The sequence below is a fragment of the Dendrobates tinctorius genome, unplaced genomic scaffold (assembly GCF_039654945.1).
Source record: "Dendrobates tinctorius isolate UK_male_01 unplaced genomic scaffold, ASM3965494v1 ptg000003l, whole genome shotgun sequence".
Classification (NCBI taxonomy): Eukaryota; Metazoa; Chordata; class Amphibia; order Anura; family Dendrobatidae; genus Dendrobates; species Dendrobates tinctorius.
Window position 1 is genome coordinate 29449518 of NW_027361671.1, and position 15715 is coordinate 29465232.

A 15715-nucleotide genomic window follows, 5' to 3' on the forward strand; every position below is an offset into this window, starting at 1 on the left:
CGCGGGGCGCCAATGGGTTATCAGGATAGCCGGGGGTCTGCTGTCATTGTGATATTCTTGGGAACACCGGTCTGTGGCCGACGATAATAGGAGATTGTGATTTTTGCTATACATAGTTGTGCTGAAGTCCTGCTATTTGTAGCACAAGCGATCAGACGATCACCACTTCAAGACACGTAAGGGGCCTGAAGTACTCCAAATTGATGCAAAAAATGATATATTTCATCATACAGATTATCCACTGTTTATGCAGTATTTTAACGTTTTGGCCAATCATGGCCTTCTTCAGAACTGTTTACTGTGCCATAGGAAGAACATGGCTGTGGGGGCTAGGGTCCCTTGTAGCAGAGTATAATGGTCCAAGAACCAGAAATTGGCGCTGGGGAAATGCTGTTCTGAAGAAGGCCATAATTGGCGGAAACATTACAATATCATATTTTGCATCAATTTAGAGTGCCAAAATAATTATTTTACTTATTCTGGAGTGGAATGCTATTTGTGCACACATAATGGGAGTGCTGCGCAGCCTTTGTTTCTACTTTTTTTTTTTTCTTTTAATTCGTTTATTAAACCATAAGCAGTTTTACAATACACACATTTACTACAAGACATTAAGCTTGATACAAATTATATATATGTTCAGACAGTATGAAAACAAGGCATAATATGTGCATCAATTGTGTGTAAATAAACCAAGCATAATATCAATTGAATCACAGTAGTGTTGTGTTATTGTATCAGTAATAAAACCTGCCTGGCTTCTAAACCCTAGCTACATCTACCAAAACATAAACTATTCCGCAGCCTACATCTATACAATGAACAGTTTACTGTGCGAGATCTCCGCTCTGCAAAGTGAGATGAGAGGAGTTCCACCTCTCCCAAATCTTCTCGAATTTGCCCGGGCATCCTCTATTCTGATACAGTGTACGTTCATATGGGATAATCGAATTTACCAGAGTGATCCAGGACCCAAGAGAAGGAGGCGAATTCCCCATCCACCGTAATGCAAGTATCTTCCATGCCAAGAACAGCGTCTCCCGTAGAAAAATCCCAACATAATGACCCCATACTTCCTCATCCCACACTCCAAACAGACAAGTCAGTGGTTCAAGGGGAACAGGGGATTGTACCAAGGATGTTAATAATGATGTCACCCGACTCCAGTATTGTGCAACAACAGGACAGCATCAGATCATATGGATAAAGTCTGCATCTATTGAAGGACATCTCAAACATTCCGATGACGGGTATCGGCCCATCTTAAAGAGTCGAATTGGAGTCAAAAATGATGATTAATAATATATAATTGTATCATCCTGTTGTTGGCAGACGGAGATACCCAGATTGGTGACTCCAGGATTTCTTCCCATTCTTCACCCTGTGTATCTGGGATGAGCCTCTCCCATTTCTTCTTAACTGAATCTAAGGTACATTCTGTCCCCACTGACAACATATATGTATATAGAGAGGAGATGAGACCCTGAGGGCCCTGTGATTTGAGAATCCCTATCTGGTAGAGACAAAATGGCATTATCTATACCCATACATCTCATGTGTGATTGAAAGGCTGATCTTAGTTGTAGATAACGGAAAAACTGGGATCTCGGGACACTGCGACTAACTTGTAATTGCACAAAGGATACCAATGTTCCACGATCATATAGATCACCTATCACAGAGACACTATACTGAACCCAGAACTCGGCGGATGGATGTTCACGTAGCACCGGGAGGTAGCCATTATTCCACAGAGGCATTTCAGCTATAATATCCCCAAATCTAACCACCCCCATAATCTGTCTCCATATCGATCGTGCCAAACGAAGCAAAGGCAACTGTCTCGAGACATTTATTTTCCTCATTTCCAAAAAACCCAGTGGGCAACTAATCTGTGCAGCATGAAGTCGATGACTCTCAGAATTCGGGAGGTGCCCTCCAGGCATCCATGCACTTATGGCCTTGGCCTGTCCAGCTAGATAATATAAAAAGAAATCGGGTAACGCTGCCCTTCCTCCACTCTTGGGCCTCTGTAAAGTGGTTAGCTTAAGTTTGGGCCTGGCTTTCCCCAAAATAAAGGATGTAGTTTGAGAATTTAGATTGGCAAAAAAGGATTTGGGCACCACCATCGCACTATGTTGAAGAAAGTAGCTAAGCTTGGGGAGTAATATCATTTTAATTAAATTAATACGTCCGGCTACAGACAGTGGAAGTTTACCCCAAATCGTGAATTTATTTTTGACCGTCTCCCATAATGGTTGTATGTTGAGTTGTAGATCAAATTTACTACCCTTAGAGATATAAACACCCAAATATTTAAAACTGGTTACAATGGGCGGTAAGGAGAGAGTTGGAGCATGGGAAAGAGGCATCAAAGCAGATTTCTCCCAATTTATATATAGGCCATAATATTTACTAAATTTATTTATGGTAGTGATCACTCTTGTTAGCGTCTCCTCCGCTTTGTCCATAAATATCACCATATCGTCAGCATATAGGCCTATGGTATCTGTCCGACCGGCTATTTCTATACCAGCAACATTAGGGGAAGATCTTATACGAATTGCCAGCGCCTCAATAGCAAGAGCAAAAAGGGCCGGGGAAAGGGGACACCCCTGACGAGTTCCCCTATACAGTGAGAATGATTCAGATATGGAGTTATTTACGATGACCCAGCCTTAGGCTTCATGTATAAAACATTAATCCATTTTTGAAATCTAACACCAAATCCATACTTCTGCAAACATGCACGGAGAAAAGGCCATTCAAGCGAGTCAAAGGCCTTGGCCGCATCCAGCGATGCCAATGCCCATTCATTATCCGGTACCAGGGAGCTATGTTGGGCCACTGACTGGACACGTCTGATATTTATGGAAGTACTCTTACCCGGCATAAAACCCGTCTGATCAGGGTGCACAAGATCTAATATAACTGAATTTACTCTTTTGGCCAAAATTTTTGTAAAAATTTTATAATCCACATTTACTAGTGATATAGGCCTGTAAGATCCACAATCTAAAGCATCCTTCCCCTCCTTTTTAAGAACTATTATATTGGCCTCATAAAAGGACTCCGGCATGCATCCCCCCTTCCAAATCCCACGAAACACTGTCAACAAAAGGGGCGCCAGTATATCCTGATATTTCCTATGTAACTCCACAGGAAATCTATCCAGCCCAGGGGCCTTCCCGGAGGCCATGTCTTTTATGGCGTCCTCTACCTCCTCCAGAGTAAACTCAGCATCCATAAAGGACTGTTGGGTAGGATTCAGCGTAGGAAGCTCTATGTCTAATAGATAATTTAAACACTCCGGGCCATCCACCTCCGTCTTAGAGTTGTACAATGAACCATAATAATCAGAAAAGTATTTTAGTATCTCCTCAGTTGAGGAAACCAAAGTACCACCTGAATCACAAATCTGTAGAATTGTGTTAGCTGCATTATGCTGTCGTACTAAGTAGGCCAGAAATTTACTTGCCTGATTCCCCATTTCAAAATAAGACTGCCGGGCAAAAAATAATTTACGTTTCGATTTGGTGTCAGTGTATTGAGCATATAACCTTTGAGCGGTAAGCCATTCTACCCTATTACTGTTAGTTTGATCCGATATATAGGCTGCCTCCGAGTCTTTCAGACGTCGCTCCATCTCGCCATCCTCCTCCGATGTCACCCGTTTAATATGAGAAATCGTGGAGGATAGACATCCCAAAATACATTAATATTTCGGGGTTCAGGGTGAGACAAGACGAAGCAACGTAACTGATCTATCGTTCTTCAGGAGGTGTTATCAACTTCAGCCAAAAAGGATTTAGCTTCCATACTATCCCAATAGTCAATGGCCCATATTTAAGCTTGAGAATAATTGGACTATGATCCGAAATCCCCCTGCTTCCATGTTTAATATCATCCACCCACGCCACCAGACTGCTGGACCCAAAAATGTAGTCTATACGAGACAGAGAGCGCCTAGTAGAGGAGTGGCAAGTATATTCCCTCGTTTCTGGATGGCGCATCCTCCATAGATCCAGCCACCCACTACCCGTCATGAATTGTGACAGTTGGGATGTGCCCGGAGGGGGGACCCCACCCTGTATTCCATCGCCCAGTCTCAGTTTATCAAGATGGCTATTCATGGCCAAATTAAAATCTCCCATACAGATGACATGTGCGTCTGGGTAATTTAAACCAAAGCTCAATGCCTTCTGAAGGATTGATATATTGGCCGGAGGGGGATTATAAATACAAAGAATTACATATTTCTGAGAGTTAATCAGCACATGCACGAACACAAATCGTCCCTCGGGGTCTTTCCGGGCCTCCCTGGCCTCCCACCGAACATCCTTATGAATCAACAGTGACGCTCCCCTTGAGTAGCTGGTGTGAAAAGCATGTATAAATCATTGCACCCACAATTTCTGTACCCACCGAACCGTATCCATGGTCAGGTGCGTCTCTACCAAAGCCACAATGTGAGGACGGTGATGTCTGATTTGTGAGAACACCTTAATTTTCTTTCGAGGGATCTTTATGCCTCTTAAATTCCAGGTCATACAAATCAGCTCAGAACCCATTCCCCCGCATCTGGATATGGTGCATAATGGTGCCCGAACCAGGTGCAGGTGCAGAGAGCCCACACAGATAACAGAATTTGGCGTCGGCTGCGGCCTCCATCTAAACAACTATAAAAATTAAAACTTTTGAAAAAGAAAAAGCAAAACAGGAACCTAATAACATAGGCGCACAGTCCTACGCCCTCATCAAAAATTAAACAAGGGGATACCATCACTGAGTACAGCGTCCGGTATAGCTGGCATCTGGGAACTCGCCGGGAGAGCTCCAATTAGACCGTCAATTGAGAAAATCTGAAGTAACAGCCGCCTCTTTAGGACTCCTTCGCAGGGGATCCCCCATGGGACCACAGCCACTCAGTCGCCTCCTCCGGATCTGTAAAAAATACGGAGGAACCCTTATGGACAACTCGGAGCCAGGCCGGATATACCATCGAATATACAATGTTCCTATCTCTGAGTCGCTTCTTGACCTTGAAGAACTGTGCCCGCTGCTTCTGCAGCTCCACGGAGAAATCCGGAAAAATGGAAACGACAGCATTGTTGAATTTGATAGGACTTTTCAGGCGTGCAAGACGCAAAATGGTATCTCTGTCCTTGCAGTTGAGCAGGCGTGCCAGGAATGGTCAAGGTGGGGCCCCCGGAGGCAGGGGTTTTGTAGGGACTCTGTGAGCTCTTTCAACGGCGAACATTGCGGAGAAGTCGTCCCCCAGGGAGGTCTTAAGCCAATCCTCCAGAAACTGCTCAGGATGCTGACCTTCCGAGCGCTCAGGCAGTCCAACAATACGGATATTATTTCGGCGCATTCTGTTTTCTAAGTCATCCGCCTTCTGCTTCCAAGCATTCATGGAGCCCGCCACCTTTATCAATTTAGCCTCCATTGGTGTAATGGTATCCTCCACCTTGGTCACCCTCGTCTCCACCTCCGTAACGCGCCCCTTCATGGCCTGCATATCCTGACGGAGTCTCCCCACCTCCGTGTAAACATCCTCAATTTTCTCCGTCAGGGATGTCCTGGTCAATGAGATAGCCTGCATCAACTGGTCAGATGCTTGTTTAAGGGTCAATTCCTCCTGTTCCATCTCCTCTTCGCCCCCAGAATGGCGATTTTTGTGCTGAACTTGAGAAGATGTGCTCCTATTATGCCGCGCACTTTCAGCGGGATCAGGTCTAGCAAACTCCTTCAATTTTTCCGCCGCTCCCGACCCTTTAAGTCGGCTCATGATTGTCTGCAGCGTGTTCTGATGAAACAATTTAGGTGTGCGATCCAGGTATTACCCACCGCAGATTGGGACGACAACAGGGCCGGCAACAGTTAATTATGGATCAGGCTGCAGAGGGACGCCTGAGGGAGTACAAGGACGGCAACTAGGCACAGTTCAGATCTTTATGGCCCGGGGAGGGAGGGGGGCCCTGCAGAGGCAGCTGCAGTGGGGGAGGGTGCACAGAGCCTCCCTTAATAATGGCGCCAGCCGGCACAGTGAGCAGATAGGAGAGGGATACCACGCGGGGCCCATTTTTCCAGGGCACTCACCGCGCGCTCCCTCAGATTTTCTTCACTGCCCGGCGGCGGTGCAGCAATGGAAGCCGGCGCTGCAGCTCTCAGCAGCTGAGCCGCGCGCCCAAGATGGCCGCCGCCTTATGGGGAGCCAGCCGCCCGCTCTTATTTCCCCCGCCGCTAGCTCCCAGAAGCCGTCTCCCGACCTGTCACGGAATGCCCAGGGGGTCCCAGTGTCCACAGGGGTCCAGTCAGCTGCAAGTAAAGGTACTGTCACACTTAGCGATGTACCAGCGATCCCGACCAGCGATATGACGCGGTCAGGATCGCTGGTACATCGCTAAGTGGTCGCTAGCGAGCTGCCACACAGGCAGATCTCACCAGCGACATCGCTGGGGACGGGGGTCGCTACTTACCTGTCACACTAGGCGATCCTGCGTCCTCCCGCCCGGCTCCATGCTCGTCGCTCGTCTCTACACAGGAAGCGCCGCAGGAAGCTGACGACGAGAAACAGTCCTGGACGTTCTCGCGCGATCAGCGATAAGCAGCGGGGGGAGCGGGTTGTAGGTAAGTATCACACACAGCGATATCGCTATAACGTCACAAGTTATAGCGATATTGCTAGCGATATCGCTTAGTGTGACAGGCCCTTTAGTCGCCAGGAGGGGGGCCTAGGGACTAGGATCTGTCAGGATTATGAGGAGCTCTCCTTACAAGCGTCCTCTCTCGTTCACGGCATAGCCACGCCCCCCTTTGTTTCTACTTTGTGAAGTGGTAATATTACATCCCTGTCCCGTGAGTCCACGGCCCTTGGAATATTTGACAATATCTTGCTGACCTTAAAACAGAACTGTACTTTCAACAAACTTTACATAGATCAATAGTATAGACAATTAGAGGAAACTTTGTAATGTGTCTGATAAGAGAAATCGGCTTCCTCCCCCACTTACTAGACACTTCTTAAGGCCCCGTCACACACAGAGAGATCGCTGATTTTGTGACGCCACAGCGATCTCGCTAGCGACATCGCTGTGTGAGACATGGATCAGCGACCGGCCCCCCTGCCGGGTATCGCTGATCACGCTCGAACGTCCTGGGCCATTTTTTGATTGTTGGTCTCCCGCTGGCCAGCGAGCATCGCTGCGTGTGACAGCGAGAGACCAACAATCAGCGACGCTGGGAGCTGGTTTCCAAGGTAAACAGCGGGTATCCAAGAGCCGCGCGGCTCTTAGATACCCGCTGTTTACCTTGGAAACCAGCTTGCTTGCTGGTCCTGATCACTGGTGAGTCTGTCTATGTGACAGGTCACCAGCGATCAGCCTAACTATGTCCCAGCGATCCCATCCATGTCGGATCGTTGGTGGGATCGCTGGGACGTTGTGTGTAACGGGGCCTTTACTCCCCCCCATCTCCTGAACTCATCAGGAAAAAGAAGCTCAAGTACATCCCAGACAGACTGCAGGTGTCATATGACACAATACATTATCCTCTATGGAAAGGAGGGAAGGGACCAGACAGAAAACCATTGTGCAGAGCTCTGTAACAAGTTTTTTACCTCAAATCAGGGGTTGATTCAAATCAATACCATTGAGCTCTGCAGCAAAATAGCCTCCAAGTTGCTGCAGATTGTCTCAGGGAGCTAAATAAGTAAATGAAGAGCAGGTATTTCCCCCTCTGTGCTGTGTGATGTATGGAAGAAATCTCTGCAGCTCCTCTCCTCCCTCAGATACCACTGGATTGGAAGGTTACAGAAAAAGCATTGAGGGTATAATTCACTTAATGACCAGAGATGGTATATGTTCCCCATATATACACACAGGTCACCTTATTCTGAAAAGTTTCCTAAAAGCACAGTTACCCTTTAACAGCATGCAAGGTCAATCATCCGCTTCTATGTAGTCTGTAATCTACAAGTAAGTACACCCAGAACCTTCCCTACAAGTGGCTCTCCTAGTTTCTCTCCCTCTAGAACATTTGATGCCTGAAGATTATTACTATTATTTAACAGTAAAAATGTAATAAAAAAAAATATATTTTTTTTTACCTCTTCCAGCCACTCTCTTGTAGAAAGCAGTTTTGTTACACCAACAACCATGTCACCAATTGTGCGGGATCCCAACTCAAACCTAGAACATATGTAAAGCTCAATTAAGAGAGCTCACCGGAAATGTGAGTGACAAACGCACATGAGGAACGTGCATACTTTTGAGTGAGTTGACGCCAGTTAGTCTTCAGAAACTTCCACGCCAACATGTGTCCAACTTGGTTTCTGCTCACAGAGACAACAATGTGCGGAAGTTCTTGAGTTTTTACAAGGTCTCCTTTCAAAGCCTCCTCCATGAGCCTAGGCAAGATGGATAACCATTTACGTTAACACCACACGGATCAGGCAACACAAATTTTAAGCCAATACAAAAGGGATTTCCCAAAAATGCCTTTTATGTCATGTTGATGGGACAGGTCATAGAACAGTTTTATGCAATGATTTACTGACAGGTCAAAAAATATTTCATCCTTTACATGTATATCTGTAAGTTGTCAAATATCTTGCATGTGTCTTCTCCACCAGCATTAATCCACCTTGGATATTACTTAATACTGTACATTAGGACGTTGATGTTTGTACTACCGCATAATAATGACATAGGCAAAACTTGAACTTAAAATTGTTCCAATCATATCTAGTGTTTTAAGTCATTAAAGGTAATAATAATTGCGATCTAGATATCACTGAAGTGAAAATATAATTATGCAATCCATAAATAATTAAAGCAATGCTATGTGAAGGGGTCCTAACAAATACATTTATTTATACTGATTTGACCTTTCATTAATGTTCTGTTGGTGATCTGATTGCAGATTGTTTGCCGAACAGAAAACTAGATAAAATATTCATGGGAAATCCCATTTACAATTAAATGTAAAATATGAATTGATCTATCAGTATCAGACAATAAAAATTGCATTATTACCACTGCAGCTTGTCGCGGTCCTGAGTCATAGTCAGCGCGTACTCGATCAGGTGCATCTCACCAGTTGCAGCAGTTTTATATTTTTCAAACAAATAGTCCCAACCTTCAGATGTCTGAGCGCCCACAGCGTACACCGCCAAGACTACGTCACGTGGCAAACTGGGAAAATAGAAACCGGGTCAGGTCACCAGAGAAAGTATCCCTGTAAAGCAAGTATTTGTAGACTGGTTTATACCCGTTATACTGGCAGCATCTAATTCTAAACAGCCCGCAAGAGAATCTATATATATAATTGCCTTAAATTGTCCGTCATCCACTTCCGTCTGGATGTCCCCGAATCCCACAATCCACCGCGCCGCACCTTAAGTACGCCGACCGCCATTTTGGAACACCCAAGTGATGCCGCTCAGATCCAGGCCACCGCTGCAATCCCGACCGCCGCTGGGATCACAGCTGGCTCTTGGATCCAGGCTGCCTCTGCGATCCCGAATGCTGCTGCAATAGCGACCGCCGCTGGGATCCCGGCTGCTGCTTGGATCCCAGCCGACGCTCGGATCCTACCTGCCGCTCGGATCCAGGCCGCCGCTGAGATCACGAGGCTGTGAAAGGGGTGTAACGAAGGGGGTATAATGAGAGGGTGTAATAAGGGGGTGTAATGAGAGGGTGTAATGAGGGGGAAGTAATGAGAGGTATGCCGCCGCCGGACCCCCGTCAGGACCCACCGCCTGACTACAAGCGCCGGATCCCGCTGCTGCCTACCCACCCACCTCCATGCAGTCACAGCCGGCAGAAAAGACCGCGGCTTGAGGCCTGTGCTGGAGATTGGGTGCGGCCACCCTCTGGTGGTGCCGCACACCATCTCCAGCACAGGCCGCAAAACACCGTCTTTCCTGACGGTTGTGACTGCACAGAGATGGGTGGGTCACCACCCCCAGCGCCACAAAACTGCCCCCATTGTGATGTTACGGCCCCACACATCTAGTTAATATTATACATGTTCTATTTTCATATACTGGTATGATAATATGGGTTATTCTCTTCAACACCAAGTATCATGGCCTGCAGTGTGTAGCCCGGGGGTCTGTCACCCCCTATCTGCCCTCCATGTGTAGTGTGGGGTCTGTCACTCTCTGCCTGTCCTGCATGTGTAGTGCAGGGTCTGTCACTCTTTGCCTGTCCTCCAAGTGTAGAGCGGGGTCTGACACTCTCTACCTGCCCTCCATGTGTAGTGTGGGGTTTGGCACTCCCTATCTGCCATCCATGTGTAGTGTGGAGTCTGTCACCCCCTATCTGCCCTCCATGTGTAGTGCAGAGTCTGTCACCCCCTATCTGCCCTCCATGTGTAGTGCGGGGTCTGTCACTCTCTACCTGACCACCATATGTAGTGAGGGGTCTGTCACGCTCTGCCTGTCCTCCTATGTGTAGTGCGGGGTCTGTCACGCTCTACCTGCCCTCCATGTGTAGTGCGGGATCTGTCTCTACCTGTCCTCCATGTGTATTGTGTGGTCTGTCACCCCCTATTTGTCCTCCATGTGTAGAGTGGGGTCTGTCTCCCCCTATCTGTCCTCCATGTGTAGTGTGGGGTCTGTCACCCCCTATCTGCCCTCCATGTGTAGTGCGGGGACTGTCACTCTTTACCTGCCCTCCATGTGTAGTGTAGTGTCTGTCACTTCCTACCTGTTCTCCATGTGTTGTGTAGTGTCTGTCACTCTCTACCTGTCCTCCATGTTTAGAGAGGGGTCTGTCACTCTCTTCCTGTTCTCCATGTGTAGTGCGGGGTCTGTCACTCTCTTCCTGTCCTACATGTGTAATATGGGGTCTGTCACTCTCTACCTGTCCTCCATGTGTAGTGCACAGTCTGTCACCCCCTATCTGCCCTCCATGTATACTGCGGGGTCTGTCACTCTATGCCTGTCCTCCATGTGTAGTGTGTGGTCTGTCACCCCCTACCTGCCCTCCATGTGCAGTGTGGGGTCTGTCACCCCCCTATCTGCCCTCCATATGTAATGCAGGGTATGTGTTACAGGCTGGCGGAACGCACCAAATAATAAAGATGGTATTTAGTTGCGTTCGCAGCCCGGGGTCCACCGTGCAGAGGTGTTAACTGCAGCTCGGTAATGGCGGACGCTATATGGCGGTATAATAACGGGACACACGGGGTTAACCTCAATGTGTACAATGTGTGAACCTTTTATAGCCACGGGCGTCCGGGACCTTCCTGGCTTCTCGGATGGGCCAATCCGAACACGAGCAGGACCTGAGCACGTGACCCTCGATCTCCAATGGGAGATCACTCCACGGGCATACTCTGTGGCCCGACATGAGGACTTAGTCCCTGGAGAATCTCGCTGCTGAGCAGCATGCATTGTCATAGCTGTGCCAGAGGTAGCAGCAGCAAGCAAACCCACGGAGTTGGCCTGGGCAGAGCGCCGGGACCGATGAATCTGCTGAGCAGGCTCCGCTGCGGCCGAAAAAGAATGGGAGACCGCTGGGGGACAAGGCTCTGGATTCCTGCTGTGCAGTAGCAGGAAGCCGACGCCTAACATTACCCCCCCTCCTAGGGCCCCATTCCCTCTGAGCTTTACTACGCTCAAACGCCGCAATGAGGAGCGGAGCGTGGATGTTCTCCACTGGCTCCCAGGTCCGAGCCTCTGGACAATGACCCTTCTAATCCACCAAATAAAACTTTTTGCCCCACATCACTTTGCATCCCACGATGGCATTGACCTCAAACTCGTCCGAAGACAAGTCTGATGTCCCGGCAGATGACTCGGAGAACCGGGACAAGTGAACAGGCTTAAGGAGGGACACGTGGAATGTATCAGAGATAGCCAAGTGTGGTGGAAGGGTCAGATGGTAGACCACAGAGCTGATCTGCTCGAGGACCTTGAAGGGGCCAATGTAGCGCGGTGCGAACTTAGCGGACTTTACCCGCAGCCTAATGTTTCGGGCGGAGAGCCACACCAAGTTGCCAGGGGCAAAAGTCTGAGCAGGGCGCCGGTGTGCATCAGCGGAGGTCCTCATTCTCTCCTTGGAAGCCCGGACAGCATCCTGTTTGCGATCCCAAATGTCACGTGCCTCCACCGCCCAGTCTGCCACCCTGGAGTCAGTGGATGACACGGGCATGGGCACAGGGTCGCGCGGATGCTGGCCGTAATTTAAGAGGAATGGGGTCTGACCGGTGAAGTCGGCCACAGCATTGTTCAAAGCGAACTCTGCCCATGGCAGCAAGGATGCCCAGTCGTCCTGCCTGGCCGAGACAAAATATCGAAGATATGTGATCAGGGTCTGGTTGGCTCTCTCTACCAACCCGTTCGTCTCGGGATGGTAGGCCGAGGAGAGATTCAGCTCAATGCTGAGCAGGGAACAAAGCTCTCTCCAAAACCAGGACACAAACTGAGGACCCCGGTCACTGACAATCTTGTCCGGCATGCCATGCAGGCGGAAAACGTGCTTAATGAACAACACTGCCAGGCCCCGCGCAGAAGGTAACTGGGAGAGAGGTACTAGGTGCACCATCTTAGAGAAATGGTCGGTGACAACTCAAATGACCGTGCTGCCACTGGACTTGGGTAGCCCCACCAAAAAGTCCATACCGTCCATCTCCCAGGGCCTGTCCGCTATTGGCAGAGGAAAAAGAAGCCCAGCGGGCCACTGCTGAGAGGACCTATTCTGGGCGCAAGAGACGCATGCCTGAATATAGTCCCTGACGTCACGGGCCATATGCGGCCACCAGTACGTCCTCGCCAGAAGCTCAGAGGTCCGTTTTATCCCGAAATGTCCACCCACCCTGGACGAATGAGCCCAAGAGAGGCCCTCCGGTCGCAGACGGGCAGGGACAAATGTCTTGCCCAGAGGTACTGACTCAAGGGCAACCAGAGCCACAGTCCTCAGGCTCTCGGATGGGACGATCAGCCGAGGCGCCTCCTCCTCCAATGACACCACGGAGCAGGAGAGAGCATCGGCCCGGACGTTCTTCTCCCCGGAGAGAAAATGGAGGGTGAAGTGGAACCGGGAAAAGAACAAAGACCATCTGGCCTGGCGAGAATTTAGCCACTGGGCTGTTTGTAAATACACCGAGTTTTTGTGGTCGGTGAACACCTGGAAAGGATGGCGAGCCCCCTCCAGGAGGTGTCTCCACTCCGAGAAGGCCAACTTCATCGCTAGCAACTCCCTATCCCCGATGGCATAATTCCTCTCCGCCGGTGTGAAGGTCTTGGAGAAAAAGAAGAATGGGTGCTTCCGACCTTGCGTGTCCTTCTGAAACAGGACCGCTCCAGCACCGACGGAAGAGGCATCCACTTCCAGAATGAAGGGCTTATCTACATTGGGGCGATGTAGAATGGGCGCGCTAGCGAAATGGGACTTAATGGAGGAGAAGGCCTTGGAGACCGGTTTCGACCACAACTTTGGGGTTTGCACCCTTCTTGGTGAGGGCTACCAAGGGTGCTACCAAAGTCGAGAAGTGGGGGATGAATTGGCGATAGTAATTTATGAACCCCATAAAGCGCTGCACCGCTTTGAGAGAATGAGGTTCCTGCCAATCCATCACTGCCTGTAGCTTGGCAGGATCCATGGCCAATCCCTGGGCGGAGATGATATAGCCCAGGAAAGGCAAGGACTCCTGCTCAAACACACACTTCTCCAACTTGGCATAGAGGGAGTTTGCCCGCAGGCGATCGAAAACTTTGCAAACATCTCTCCGGTGGGAGTCAATATCTGGTGAGTAGATGAGAATATCATCAAGATAGACTACAACCGAGGTCGTAAGCATATCCCGGAAGATATCGTTTACAAAGTCTTGGAAGACGTCCGGGGCATTACAGAGGCCGAAGGGCATCACCAGGTATTCATAATGCCCATCCCTGGTGTTAAATGCCGTCTTCCATTCGTCCCCATCACGGATGCGAATCAGGCTGTAAAGCCCCCCGCAGATCAAGTTTGGAAAACACCCTCGCTTCCCGTAGCCTGTCAAACAGCTCTGATATCAGGGGCAGAGGATACTTATTCTTAACGGTGATGGCGTTAAGACCCCTGTAATCAATGCAAGGACGTAGTTCCCCACTCTTCTTCTGGACGAAGAAGAATCCCGCCCCCGCTGGTGACACTGACTTTCTAATGAATCCTCTTGCCAGAGTCTCCCTGATGTATTGAGACATGGCCTCTGTCTCTGGGAGAGATAGGGCATAGACTCGACCCTGGGGAGGCTCAGCACCAGGCAAGAGGTCAATAGGACAGTCATAGGGGCGATGCGGTGGAAGGGTCTCCACCGCCTTTTTGGAGAACACGTCTGCATACTGTCGATAGTGTTTGGGGAGCGAGAAGAGATCTGCGGGAACCTCGGTGGAGGCAACCTGAACGCACTCCCTCAGACATCTACCCTCACATGATTTACTCCACCCAATAATCCTCCCTGAGGACCACTCTATATAGGGGAGAGGTACCGCAACCAGGGGACCCCTAGAAGTACCTGGTCAATACCCTCGGGCATGACGAGGAGGGATATCGTCTCCCGATGAGATGGAGCCACTGAGAGTAACAAGGGGGCGGTCTGGTGGGTTATCTGTGAGGGGAGAGTGGCGCCGTTCACCACTCTGACGGTGACTGGTGTAGACATCATAACCAGGAGTATAGCGTGCCGTTGAGCGAAGGCTGACGACATAAAATTGTCCTCTGCCCCGGAATCCACGCAAACCTCCACCGCCAGAGTGGAAGAATCAACCTCAAGTGTCCCCTTAAAGGACAGCTTGGAGGAAAACGCCGCTGATTCTAGTGCGCCGCCTCCTACGGCCACTAGGCGCGAGCGTTCTCCCAGCTGCTGTGGGCACCGGTTGGCAAGGTGACCGGACTGCCGGCAAACATGACAGCTCACAGGAGCTCGAGCGGACCGGGGCCTGGATCCCTCACGGGAAGCCTCGGACGCCCGATCGGAAGATTCCAGAGGTTTAGCAAAGCTAGGTGCCAACCTAAACCTCTGCCTAGACTGGGCCCGCTCCAACCTTCGCTCGGCGAAGCGAAGATCAATACGGGTGGAGACAGTGATAAGCTCCTCCAGTGTAGCAGGAATCTCCCTGGTGGCCAGAACATCCTTCACATGGCCAGTCAAACCTCTCAAGAATGCCGGAATGAGGACCTTATCTGGCCACTCTAACTCTGTGGCCAGCGTCTGGAACTGGATGGCAAAGTGGTTGACCATGGACGAGCCCTGTGATAATGCCAGCAGCCGGAGCGCGGTATCATGGGTGACTCGTGGCCCCAGGAAGACCTGCTTCAGAGTGTCCAAGAACCGCGAGACACTCTGCACCACATGATCACCACGCTCCCACAGCGGTGTGGCCCACTTCAAAGCCCTGCCCGACAAGAGGGAAATAATAAATCCCACTTTATGTACGGTATTAAAGATGTTCAATGGTAGAGATAAAAAGCGATGAGGAACATCATAGATGGTTAAATAGTCAGTGTGATTTCTAATCAGTGATTTGCATGCTTGTTTTTCTGTACTTGTAGTTATTGTTTAAATAAATAAAATAAATAAAAGGCATGGGGTCACCCTTCATTTTCCTAACCAGCTAGGGGAAAGCTGACAGCTGTAGGCTAATGAATGTTAACATTCTGGGAAGGGTCCAATAACCATAAAGGTTCCCAGCCTATTAATCTCAGCTCACAACTGCTTGCTT

At 49.3% G+C, this 15715-nt stretch overlaps 1 protein-coding gene across 1 annotated transcript in view; it reads right to left on the bottom strand.

Moving 5' to 3' along the window:
- ERAP1 (endoplasmic reticulum aminopeptidase 1) overlaps positions 1-15715 on the bottom strand; it is a 95503-nt gene that overhangs the window by 2166 nt on the left and 77622 nt on the right. Inside the window, exons 17-19 of the mRNA XM_073543193.1 lie at positions 9039-9197; positions 8270-8410; positions 8111-8192 (exon numbers count right to left, since the gene is read on the bottom strand). Of these exons, the coding sequence (XP_073399294.1) occupies positions 8111-8192; positions 8270-8410; positions 9039-9197 (382 nt within the window). The remainder of the gene's footprint in view (positions 1-8110; positions 8193-8269; positions 8411-9038; positions 9198-15715) is intronic.